Source organism: Rhinolophus sinicus, linkage group LG11 (assembly GCF_036562045.2).
Source record: "Rhinolophus sinicus isolate RSC01 linkage group LG11, ASM3656204v1, whole genome shotgun sequence".
Taxonomy (NCBI): Eukaryota; Metazoa; Chordata; class Mammalia; order Chiroptera; family Rhinolophidae; genus Rhinolophus; species Rhinolophus sinicus.
Genome location: NC_133760.1, coordinates 25779640 through 25792681, shown reverse-complemented (window position 1 = coordinate 25792681; position 13042 = coordinate 25779640). Strand labels below are relative to the sequence as shown.

At 44.2% G+C, this 13042-nt stretch overlaps 1 protein-coding gene across 1 annotated transcript in view; it reads left to right on the top strand.

Moving 5' to 3' along the window:
- Window positions 1-13042, top strand: part of VAT1L (vesicle amine transport 1 like) — a 141873-nt gene that overhangs the window by 49603 nt on the left and 79228 nt on the right. Inside the window, exon 4 of the mRNA XM_019710977.2 lies at window positions 11942-12084. Coding sequence (XP_019566536.1) covers window positions 11942-12084 — 143 coding nt within the window. The remainder of the gene's footprint in view (window positions 1-11941; window positions 12085-13042) is intronic.

Sequence of the window (13042 nt, the reverse complement as noted above, 5' to 3'; positions counted from 1 at the left end):
GTCCTTCAAGTGATGAAGGTAGATCCAGGAATCCAAGTCTCACAGATGCTCTCCTTTCCTGGACACCCTCTTAGTTCCTTTCCTTGACTTAATATTAGGGTGGCCACACCCTGATTGGTAGGGTCACCCAATTTGCCTAGGGAACTTCCAGTTTATGCCTGTTGAACGGGAAACAGTAAAACTAGCATCCCCCGTCACTCTCAAAGAGTATCCTAATTTAGACGATAAAGTGTGTGATCACCCTACTTCACAAGTTTTTGGTTGAAATAGGTACATTTATCAAAACCACGGCTCTAAACTCTGGGTACAAATTGTAATTTGGCTGGAAATGTGAATCCGGCATCCCGCTTTGCAAATGTAATCATCCAGGAAATCTATCCAGATGCACTGCATGGAAGGCAGCCAGCCTGGCAGTGGCTCTGACCTACCCTGATTTAGAGGCCTAGTAAGGGGACTTTGCCATCTGGTGGGCTGGACTAGCTCCCTGGCCAGGATTCCAGCCACCTGGTTGCTGGAGTCCAACTCTTGGGCAACGTGAGATTCTGCGGGCTATGGGTTGTCTTGTGGCCACCCATGGTCTCCATTAGTTGGAAAGTAGTACTGATGAGAGACATGAGACTGGTATGACCCCCACAGGGGCTGGTTAGTGGAGTTACCATGTACAGTTGGGCAAATTGTACACTGCACAAAAACACTCAATTCCTGGGGCAAGCGAGGGATGCTGTTTGGTATTCTTTTATGAAGTGGTTAGTCAGATGAGACCACAAGAGGAGACAGAGGAGAGGGTCAGGAAAACAGTATTTATTATACTCACAGTTCCTAGGGATAGGAGGCACAAAACGCCATGCAGGGCCACTCAGAAAATGCCAGGGTGGTCAGGAGGCAGAAGAGGAAGTGCTCAGGCCATGGCTTTCATTGAGGTTTCTGTGGAAAAGGCAAGGCAAGGCAGAGGTTGGCTTGCTTGAATAATTTCAGTGGGGTCTGGGCTGTACGGACAGTCTCTACTTGCCTGGTATGTGGCCCTGGGATGGTCAAGGCAGAGGGTTATTGCCTCCTGGGGGGTATGGACCCGATAGAGAAGGCCTGGCTCTGGGCTGGTTAGTTTGCCTATCGATGGCATGCTCCCAGTTGGGCCCGTTATTATTTCTAAACATTGGCGAACCCAGGAAGGGGCAGTCTCTCCCCAGCCACAAAGGTTTTGAAGATGTTGAAACATCATTAATAGATAGACAATTTTAAAAATTTAATACAATATATTAATAGATACCCACATCCAGTTGCCAGAGCTCACAACTGCGCCTGCCAGGAGGTCAGGGACTGGAGCGTGGTGACCACAAATGAACCCTTCCAACCCAGCTACCTGCCCTGCAGTGGGCTATCCTAAACCCCCAAAGCCCTGAGAAAAAGTGGCTTAACCTGGAACTCGTAGGCTGAAGATCATAACACAGCATGCATTTTCTGTAGTGTAAGAAGAACAACAAAAGAGCCCTAAAAATTTACTGAGCATCTACTCTGTACCCAGCATGGCATTAAGTACTCTAGTCTGTACTAACCAACACTTTGCACATATTCCATTTCATAGACGAGACCACTGAGGCTCAGAGAGGGAAAGTATCTTTCCAAAGTCACACAGCGCATCAGTGGTATACCGAGGTTTCGAATCCAGGTTTGCCTGACTCAGAATGTGCTCAATTTCACTCATTATCAGGGAAAAGCAAGTCAAAAGCACAATGAGATGTCACCTCCTCACACCTGTGAGGGCGGTGTTATCAAAACAGAACAAAGATAACAAGCGTTGGTGAGGATATGGAGAAAAGGAAACCCTCGTGCACTGTTGGTGGGAATGTAAGTTGGTGCAGCCACTATGGAAAACAGTATGGAGGTTCCCTCGAAAATGTAAACTTCTGGGTATTTATCCCAAAGAGTTGAAATTGGGATCTTGAGGGGATATCTGCACCCCCATGTTCACTGCAGCTTTATATATGATAGCCAAGATATAGAAACAACCCAATTGTCCATGAACAGATGAGTGGATGAAAAAATGTGGTCTAGACACAATGGAATATCTCTCAGCCTTTAAAGAGAAGGAAATTCTGCCATCTGCGAAACGTGGCTGAGCCTGGAGGACAGTATGCTAAGGGAAATAAGTCCGACACAGAAAAACGAATCCTGCATGATCCCACTTACATCAGGAATCTGAAAGAGTCAAACTCAGAGAAGCTGAGAACAGAATGGTGGTTACTAGGGGCTGGAGGGAGGGGAACTGGTGAGCTGTTGGAGGAAGGGCACGGAGTCTGACTTTCACAGAATGAGTAAGTCCTAGAGATCCACTGAACGGCATCGCGTGTATAGTGAATAATACTGTGTAGCGTCCTTACGAGTTTGTAAGAAGGTAGATCTCATGTTATATGTTATCACCAAAAAAAAAAAAAGAGGGAAGCAGGACATTTTAGCAGTGACGGTGACCTTCACAGTGCCGGTTTCTTGGGTGTATACTTATCTTCAAACCCATCAAGATGTATATGTTAAATACATACAGCTTTTTCCTCTACATCAGTCACACCTCAATTTTAGAAAAGTTCGTAGTGTCCTTTCCCCGGGTGCTGAGCTGCTGCATGTAGGCCCCCAGAAATGCCATGGCCCAGCCACTCCTGTTCGTGGGAGCAACTCGAGGTACAAAGGGCTGAAATGTCAGAAGGAGGATCAGGACACAGCTTTCTGCCCTTGTGTGTCCAAGGCTCCCTTCCGCGTCGGCCCACTCTGGGTCTTCTTCTAAAAGAGGGGAACTCCTACCTTCTGTTTCCCGGCAGCCCCTCCTCTGTGTTCCTCCCAGGTCCTGTCTCGGGGCTGCCTCTCCTCACTGCTCAAACACAAATACTCCATGTCGTTTGTCCCCTCACACACACCATGACGGAAATATGATGTGAGGAGGTAGGACGAGATGTGGGTAAAGGGCCGAGCACAGCGCTGGAGGAAGAGTAGCTGGCCAGTCAGAGCCCCGCCTGGCCTCCCTGCAGCACAGGCCAGGGGTTAAGATTGTGGACGCTGACGCCAGACAACCTGGGTCACTGCGCGTGTCTGCTGTTTACTTGCTGTGTGACTTCGGGCAGTTACACAGCTGCTTTTTGCCTCAGTTCTTGCATCTGGGAGAGGAGGACGCAGTAGTACCTGCCTCACGGGGCCCGTGATGCGGATCGAGTGAGTGGGTGTTGACAGAGCATGAAGAGCTCTACCTGGCACACAGGAAGCTCCGGGCAGAGGAGGTTGAATAAATAATCCTACACTCTTCACCGCTTGGCCTGACTGCTTTTTCAACTGAGTTTCTGTGCAATGAGCTCAACCCAGGCTGAGCGGAGGAAAAGGTTGAAATAGTCACCCTTGCAGTCAACTAATGGGCCGAGCTGTGAGTGGCTGGGAAAACCTGGGGGTTCAGCAGCACAGCTGGGGCCCAGGGAGCAAGGAAGCTGGACTTCTCCAAGCACCCAGAGCTTCAGACCTTGTAAATGGGGAGGGGTGGGGGGGCGGTGTTTCCTTTTTTTTGCATCTCTGACTCACAGGAGGCTGTGTTAGTCATGCCCTGATCTACAGGTTCCCACATACTAAACCCATGTGCTGTGATGTCGACCTCAGCTAGGGCCAGAGGATTGTCCCACGTCCCTAACTGACCAAATTGGAAGAAGGGAAACTTTATGGAGAGCTGGATCTCATCACTGGCTGCACATCCTAGCTATCCAGGGAACTTATAAAAGATATACTAACAATCGGGTCTTAAACAAAATATCTGATATTAAGATATTCCGAGCACCAGGAAGGCCTTAGCATCTAAGTCATGTGGAGTGGCCACTGAGGATGACCCACATCAGAGGCTCTCTCTGCTGTAGCCCTTGAGCTGTGTCAGAATCACCTGGCAGGCTTGTTAAAACTCAGATTGCCAGGCTGCACCCCCCCCCCAGAGTTCCTGGGTGGGGCCCAGGAATCTGCATTTCTAACAAGTCTCCAGGTGATATTGATGCTGCTGTCCTGGCATCACCTACAGAGAAGCACTGATCTACATAATGAATAACAGAGGGGAAAAAAAGGTATTATCTACTAAGTCTTCCCAAAGAATGTGGGTACTGCTTTTTGGATTTAAAAAAGAAACAAAATAAAACAAGTAAAAAAACTTTTCCATACTCAAATCTTAAGCAGTTGAAAAATGCCTGTCCTGCTGTTCACTTTTTCCCTCCTTTTCTCTCTCCTTCCTCAGCCATGTGCCCCTGAAAGCTTCTTGCTGTGGAAATTCTCCGCACATGTACATTGCAGGGAGTGTCATGTGTAGTTCAACAGTGTGCAGTGACAAAAGGTAAAAACAAAGGAAAGCTAATTGATTCTTACCGTGTTTCCCCGAAAATAAGACCTAGCCAGACAATCAGCTCTAATGCGCCTTTTGGAGCAAAAATTAATATAAGACCCGGTCTTATATTAATTTTTGCTCCAAAAGATGCATTAGAGCTGAATGTCCGGCTCGGTCTTGTTTTCGGGGAAACACAGTAGTCTGTACTAGGTGAGAACATAGAATGATTTTTGCTACTTTGATGGCAGGTCACATGGCTCAGCCCACACAGTGGGATGTGAATTTCCTCTCCTTAAAACCATTGAGTCAACTGAATTGTTGACAGGAAAATGACAGCACTAATCTGAAAAAAAAAAAAAAAAAAAGAAATCTTTCTAACCTTGTGTCTAAATCACAACAAGGAAACTTGTATTGCCATAAGAAAAGCATAAGGGAGCCAGTATACTAGGTTTCACGATAACATTCAGTTCTCTTTTCTCGTCCAAGTGAGTGCCTCTATGCATTAACGAAGATGAAAAAGCAAACTGACAATCCTTTGGAAGAAAAAACCCCACCTCACTATTTCCTTTAGGTGTCTTCTCAGTACATTCACAAGCTCATTCTGCTCATTCTTTTCCATGCTTTGACCACATGAATGGCGTGTGGTTTCCATGAGGTATTTAAAAGTGAAAACAACTTTTGGAAGAGATACACATAATTCTGTTTTTCAAGTGAACTCAGAAATGGTCAAGTTAGCAAGAGAGGGTTCCATTTTTCACCAAGCTTAGGGAAATGAGTAAACTTTACTTCTCTTTGGGGGCTTCTTCACACAGACTTTCCTGAGCCCAGCTAAAGGACCAGTCAGTGTGACCTACAAGTTCTAGAATTGGAGAGACCATAGAGATCATCAAGTTCAAGTTCCCACTTGATCTGGTCTCTCCCCCCACATGTCCATATGATTTAGTGCATGCCCTCATTTTCTGCACATTTGCAAGAATGTAGTGCACCAATGTGGACTGATTCCAGTGGTTCAGTGGTTGAAACTGGTGTTCTCACCCTATTGGTATAGGTGTATAATTGTACTTTTAATAGCATATTTATTTTATCAATATGTGTTCCCTCTATTAGAATGCAAACTCCAAGATAACAGGACTACATATATATATATATATGCATATGTACGTAAAAATAAATAACTTTGTTTACCTTCAAGCGTCTCTCCTAGTGTCTAATTAGAGACATTCATTAAATAGCCCTATCAGGATAGAATGAATGACTCAACGAAGTAACAGAGAGGTTGAGATTCAAACAATGACTAGCATCAGCCAGGAGAAAAGACAGGAGGAAGGATTCTAGGCAGCGGCAATTGCATGTGCAAAGGTCCCGTGGTGAGAGAGGGAGTGCCCCTTAGGAAAGATTGAGCATTTTTCCATATAGTCCTGGTATACAATCAGAAACCTAGCTGGGGAGATAAATAGTTTCTGCATAATAGACATCCTTCTAAGTAAACCATTCTTTATCTCTTCCTTAGTTGACTCTCTGATGCTGAATCCTGAATCTCAGTGTACTGATGTATCATCTATCCTAAATTTCCATTTAGGAGGTGACCAGAATTTCAACCAGGCTCAGGCCTAAGTCCAAGACAGTTATAGCTAACTGGTATTTATTGAGCACCTAGTATGTACTAGGCAATGTACTAAGCCTTCTGTGTAGATGTATTTGGTCTTATAATCATTTGTCTACTATGTCTAGCTTTTCTGAACTAGGATCTTGCTTTGAACTGCCAGTCTGTTGATAAGAGTCAGATTTCAGGCATGCAAGACAGCTCTCTTGTAACTTCCATTCCTGGATTTCTCACTATCTATGCTCTGCTTGAGGGAACCTCAATAGCCCTGAAATTTGGACTGAGCTGGTTGAAATACGTTCACCTGTATGCACCTGAGACACGCTATCCCAAGAGTGGATCAATGAAGCCTTCCAGATTGATGCCCAGGACCCATGGTTTTTCTCTAAGACTTCAGTTCCATGTCACCAACTGGAGTGCTTCTCTGGATGGATAAGAAAACTAAATAGAGTGGCCTTGCCCCTGAGTTTGACTCCCAGCTGTATCATTTACAAGCCATCTAACTTTTGACAAGTTCCTTTCCCTCTCGGAATCCCCATATTCAGGTATAATAGGGAAACAAAAATATTCTAAAAGAGGTTTAAGGATTTAACGAAGCCCTTTAGCACAGTACCTGGCTCGTGGTGAGACAAAAGGAACCGCAGCTGCTGTTCCCGCTGTATTGTCAGCCACAGGGACAAGAAGCAGAGGCTTGCTGTAGAATTCTTACATTCTGAGGAAGGAAAGGAAAATCAATTAAAAACAAGTACATGCATATCTCCATTTACTGCTATTGCTTGGAGAATGGATTGTCTTGTTCATTTTATGTTCTGGGTCTGCAGGTAAATTGCAAAATCCTTTCTATTGAAAATTCATTTTTGTCTTCCACAAATGTTATTGAGTCCATGCCATTTGCTAGGCATGTGGGAGAAACAAGGATAAATTAGGTGACAATCCTGCACTCACCTTGGGAGTTGGAGAAGGGAGAGTACAGATTTTCTATACATGTGAGAGAAAGCACTGTTCTGCTTAAATACAGAAAGATGAGCATTATTTACTTTAGACATTCATTGAGGGTCTTGCAAGGGCCAGTCATTGCCTGATTGAATTAATGCAGAGCTAAAAGGTGAGGGGGGGAGGTATGCTGCAAATAGATGTGCACTGGATTTGTATTTTCTGCCCATTATTTACATATACTTATATATTATAATAATTATATATTACATATACATATAACAATCATATTAATTATGAATTACAGTAGTGCCCTCTTATCCACGGGGGGTGCAGTCCAAGACCCCCCAGCGGATGCCTGAAATTGCAGATAGTACCGAATCCTATATATACTATGTTTTTTCTTATACATGTGTACCTATGATAAATTTTAATTTATACATTAGGCACAGTAAGAGATCAACAACCATAACTAATAATAAAATAGAACAATTATAACAAAATAAAAGTTACTTGAACACAAGCATTGCAACACTGTGACAGTTGATCTGATAACCAAGATGACACCTAAGTGACTAATGGAAAGGGATCGTGTACAGTGTGGAGATGCTGCCCAAAGGGATGATTCATGGCCTGGGCGGGACGGAGCGGCATGGGGAGGGATTTCATCACACGCCTCAGAAAGGTGCACAGTTTAAAACTTATGAATTGTTTATTTCTGGAATTTCCATTTAATATCTTTGAATTGTGGTTGACCGCAGGTAACTGAAACTGTGGAAAACAAAACCGCAGATAAGGGAGGGCAACTGTATTATTATGCTAATTATATATGATAAATGGAATGTTAAGCACTAGTTATTATTAATTATATATGTATATATATGCATACTAATTATACATACATACATATAATACGAATACATTATTCTCATGACATATTATTGATATATATAATTGTATATGAAATTATTGTATTGTATATGACATATAAAATATTCATAATATTATCTATTAAATAATAATATAAATATATAAGTAACCCAGTTACTCATATCATCTCATTTTTCTACCACACGTATCTTTCTCTTAAAAATGGAAAATGGTGAAGTTCTGGGTCAGAGATTGGACATTAATTAAATCTATGCTTTGCTCCCGCTCTGCAATCTGAAGGACACAGAAATCTGCAAAATGATGGGGGGCTTCCCCACTACATCAAACTCCTCTAATGTCTCCAGCATCCATTCAAAAGCTTTAGCGAAGCCCTGCTATGTGACAGGCCCTGGGGAACAGGGCCAAATGAAACACAGTCCCTGAACCACGCAGCGCTCACAGATGGGTCAGTTAGTAGCCGCAGATGGCTGTGGTGGCTGCTGTCTTGGAGGAAAGAACCACAAGTCTATGGTGGCACAAAAAGAGGCAAGAGACTGCCTGGGACGCTGGGAAGGGAGATGCCTCCCTGGGAAGGGGACGTGGCTATGACCTTGAAGATGTGGAACGACTGGCACGGCAGGCAGGGGAAACCCATGTGAGAAAATCAGCATGAAGCTAAGACAGCATGACACATTCAGGAGCCGGCGGTGCGATGGCGATGGTGCTCCTACTGCTGAGATAATAAAAACACCAAGAAAACCAGTAAGAGGAGTCATAGTAGTAGCAATAGCAAAGGTTGATTGCCATTCGCTGTTCTAAGCCCTTAGATGCGTTATGTTATATAATCCCACAACAATCTTAGAGTATACATAGTATGACTATCCACACATTAAGACAAGGGACTAGAGGGACCGATATGTGAGTCACAGTTGTACAGCTGGTAAGTACAACAGACCACGGTCTGCCACAGCTCACCCTCGTGGCCGTGGACCAGGTATCTAACCTCTGTAAACCTCCGCTTCTCCCTCAGTAACATAAGGTTCAAGGCTCATTCTGAGACAGCCGTGGGATGAGGGCTGCAGAGGGCCATGCTGCTGGGGAATGTCGGTCAGTGACGGTGAGGGCTCTGTATGTTGCTAGGGAGCGGATGTTGGAAGAGTGGAGGGAAATCACGTTAATGAGATAGACTGGGTCAGGTCCAGGAAGGCTGGCCTTGGGCAATAAAGTGAAAGGTATGCATTTCATTCTCAAAGCCATGATAGGCACACGGAAGTTTTGAAACAAATAGTGAAATGCTCAGTGTTGTGTAGGAGAAAAATCACTCTGCCCACAGTGTAAAATACACTTGGCAATAGCCAGGCCAGCTAGGAGAGTGTTGCCATAATCTGGGAGAAAAAGTCTGAGAGTCACAGGGGATGTTGAGTGTAAATAACACACTTGCTGACTCATTGAATGTGAGGGTGAGGGCAGAAGAAGAAGCCAGGATAGCCCATGATACTTGGCTTTAGGGATGGGTGAATGGTGCGATTCCATCCACTGAGGCAGGACATGCAGTAAGAGGAGTGTTATGGGTTGAATCATGCCCCCCCCACACACACATTCATATGGTGAAGTCCTAATCCCCAACACCTTAGAATGTGCCCTCAATTAGAGGTAGGGTCTTCCCAGAGGTAATCAGGTTAAAATGAGGTGATCAGGGTGGGCCCTAATCCAATATGACTAGCATCTATTTTATAAGAAGGGACAATATGGACACAGGAACACATAGAAGAAAGACCATGTGAAGACAGAGGGAGAAGACAGCCATCAATAAGCCAGGGAGAGAGGCCTGTATCAGCTCTCTTTCCCTCACAGCCATTAGAAGGAACCAATCTGCCAGCACCTTGATTTTGGACATCTAGCCGCCAGATCTGTGAAACAATAATTTCTGTTGTTTATTCTACCCAGTTTGTAGTACTTCGTTCTAACAGTCTTAAACTAATATAAGGAGTAACTCAGTTGGCGATGGCTCTGAGTTATGTTTTGGATAAGTTGAGTTGGATGCATTGTTTTTCAAAACTAGGTGGCGCTAGGTGCCAAAATGGTAGTTCAATACAAAAGTCTGGGACGCAGTGAGGGGCTTGGGAGTAGAATTAGAGATTAAGGTGTGTCGATCATTTCTGACATTCTAGCATCTATAGCACAGTGTGACTAGTACATAATAGGGATTTGGAAAACAGTTGAGTGGATAAATATCGTGTTTGCTTAAGGACAGAGGGCAGAAGGGACTACACAGATATTGGAACTAGTTCTCATCTCCATCCCAGCACGAAAAAGGTTAACTCAAGCCCCGTTGAATTTTAGAGGATTGCTAGGTTGGTTGCTGATATTTACATTCAGTAATTAGGGTAGTTCCCTCTCTGTTCTCTAAAATCAGGGGCTAAAAACAAAACAAAACAAAAAACTTAACCAAATAGCAAAACTATTCTTGGAATGGACAATTATAGCCTGTCTGGAGTCTTAGCTTCACACCCATGTTCTGAAATGTTGACCTCCAAGTGAGTGTGTCCGTGCTGTGTCCATTTTAAGTAGCAATTTAAAAGTCTGCTTAGCTTCAATGTCAAAATAAATGGACAACATGGCATAATAGAAAATGGCAATAACTGGAAATCAGGAGACCTTGCTTTAAATCTCAGATCTGTCTCTGAAGAACTGGGTCATCTTAACCTTCCTGAGTTCCCTTCCCTCATCCACAAAATAAAAATGGGAGGAGGTAATTGGATGACCTTCCAACTCTGACATTCTGATTCTCTCAATGTTGTTTTTAATTGTGAATGTTGGAACAATTCAATTTCCGCAAATTGACCTGCCAATCTAATTGAGTCCACCAATCTGAAAGTACGTAAATAAAGTGAGAGGTAGAAATGAGTATCACAGATGACTTTGGTAGAAAAATTTCCTTCCTTAATAATGTATGCCTCCTGGAGATAACAGATGAGACACGGGAAAGAGACAGTACTTGGTTTTAGAATGCATCTTATTTACCAGCATATTGGGTTTTATTGGAAGGTTTCTGAATGGACATGGTCACAGTATTTAATGACGTAAATTTCTGACCATATTGGAAAAGGATATGGAAAAATCATCCATTTCTAACTGCATTTATGATTTCTCCTGATCATTTAATATTTAAACCTCATGCCTTGGCCTGTTCTTGACATGCCTGGGCATCTCAGCCCTGGCATATAATAAGCCACTAAGGGGTACAGATGATTAAAATTTACTGAGTACCTATTAAGTGTCATGTTTCGTGCCAGGTGCTTGGCCTGTATTACATAGTGCCTCATTTGACACCCCTGTAACCAATGCTGTCAGCCTCACTACATCTTCTCTACACTCAATTCATCAGGTTGAAGGTTGTTTGCTTAGGGCTTCTGTCTGGCTGTGGCAGCGTACTTGGCCCAAAAGGACAAGCCAGACATGCATAAGAGTTACTGTTGCAGAAGCAACCCTCAATTGATATCAGTTGGAAATTCTGTGGATAAGTATTCCAGCTTCCTCACCACTCGGTTGGGGTAACTCTGAAGTGTATTCTCCACGTGCTCACTGAGTTCTTCAGAGGGATTGACTCCCAGTTGCCCGAGGTGGATGCGGGCTCGATCACACACCCTTTATTGGCAGTCTTCTAGTTCTGTCTTGATACCCTGGTATTTCCTGCAATCTCATTCCAGATACAGTACTTGCCACTTGGATTTTCACCTCAGGGTCTGCTTCTGGGGAATCCAAACTAACACATCTCCCAAGATCCCTATGGAGAAGGGTACCATCATTGCTACTTTATACGCAGAATCCCAGGCTCAGTGTGATTGAATAATAGGTGTTAAGTCTTGGTGCTGGGGTTTTGCTGGCTCGCGTTGACTTTTCTCTACACCAGTGGTTCTCAACCAAGGGAGGTTTTTGTCCCCCAGGGGACATTTTGAACTGCCTGGGAACATTTTGGTTTGTCAAAATGGGGGACATGGGGGTGCTCCTGCCTCCCAGTAGGTGGAGGCAGGGAGGCTGCTAAACATTCCATGCACGGGTCAGCTCCCTACAATAAAGACGAATCCAGCCTACACATGGTCAATAGTGGCAAGGTTGAGACATCCTGCTCTACACCCAGCAAGACTGGTTGTTGGGTGGTAGCTCTCCTGTGTGACTTGTCTATTGTATTCCACTTCCAGGGCCAAGCTGTGGCTCAGCTGTGTTCCACTGTCCCCAATGTGACTGTCTTTGGAACAGCTTCTACTTTCAAGCACGAAGCCATTAAAGACTCTGTGACCCACCTCTTCGACAGAAATGCAGACTATGTGCAGGAAGTGAAAAGGTAAGGTGTCCGCCCGAAAGAGCTCCAGGTCGCCCCTTGTTCTTTTCTCTCTGACAGAACAGTTGTGTTCATCTAGGAGGGCTAATACTACTAATAATAGTGATAGTATTAAACATCTATCGGGGGCTTAGTCGGACTAGCGCTGTACTAAATATTCCACATTTTGAGCTGATTTAATCCTCTCAACAACCCCATTACTATCCCCCTTATGCGGAGGATAAAACCCAGGAACAGAGCAGTTAAGTAACTTGCAAAGCTTATTTATAACTTGCAAAGCTGTTAATGCTAGCTGATAACACTGCCTTAACACAGAGAAGCATATGTCTCATTCATTCACACAAAAGCCTAAGGAAATGTCGACTCCAACCTGGGTATGACAGCACCAGCGAAGGACAACAGTGGTGACACGATCAGATTTGGGTTTTGAACAGTCACCAGTGGTGTGTAGAGAATGAATGGGGGCGGGGTGGAGGCCAGAGGTAGGGAGATCTGTCTGCCAGCTGTTGCGGTCACCCAGGAGGATGCTGGCCTATAACATGACCCGCTTATAATCCGGAAGGTATTGATCATGGCCATGTGCATGTCAGCACAGGGAATCAGATGGTACACCCAGCTGCCACCACACTCTCAGATGATTGGTGCTTGGCGCCCCTTCTGCTGCTCAGAGCTGGAGGCTGATGCTTAGGTTCAGCTCCACTCACAGCTCCTGACGGAATTCAGGGATGTCCCAGAGCCAGTGTTTCTGTACTTTCATTTCTCAGCCCTAAATTATAAGGTGCAAAGGAATTAAGTTGTCCAGGTAGCATCATAATAATAGCAGCAGAATTTTCTCCAAGTGACACAGTAAGATAGAAAATTGAACGACAGATGGATAGCAGATCTGGATGTTTGAGGTGATAGCTTTAGACCAGAATAAGTGAACCTCGGGACGTTTCTTAGAAATGAGAGTCTTCAGATA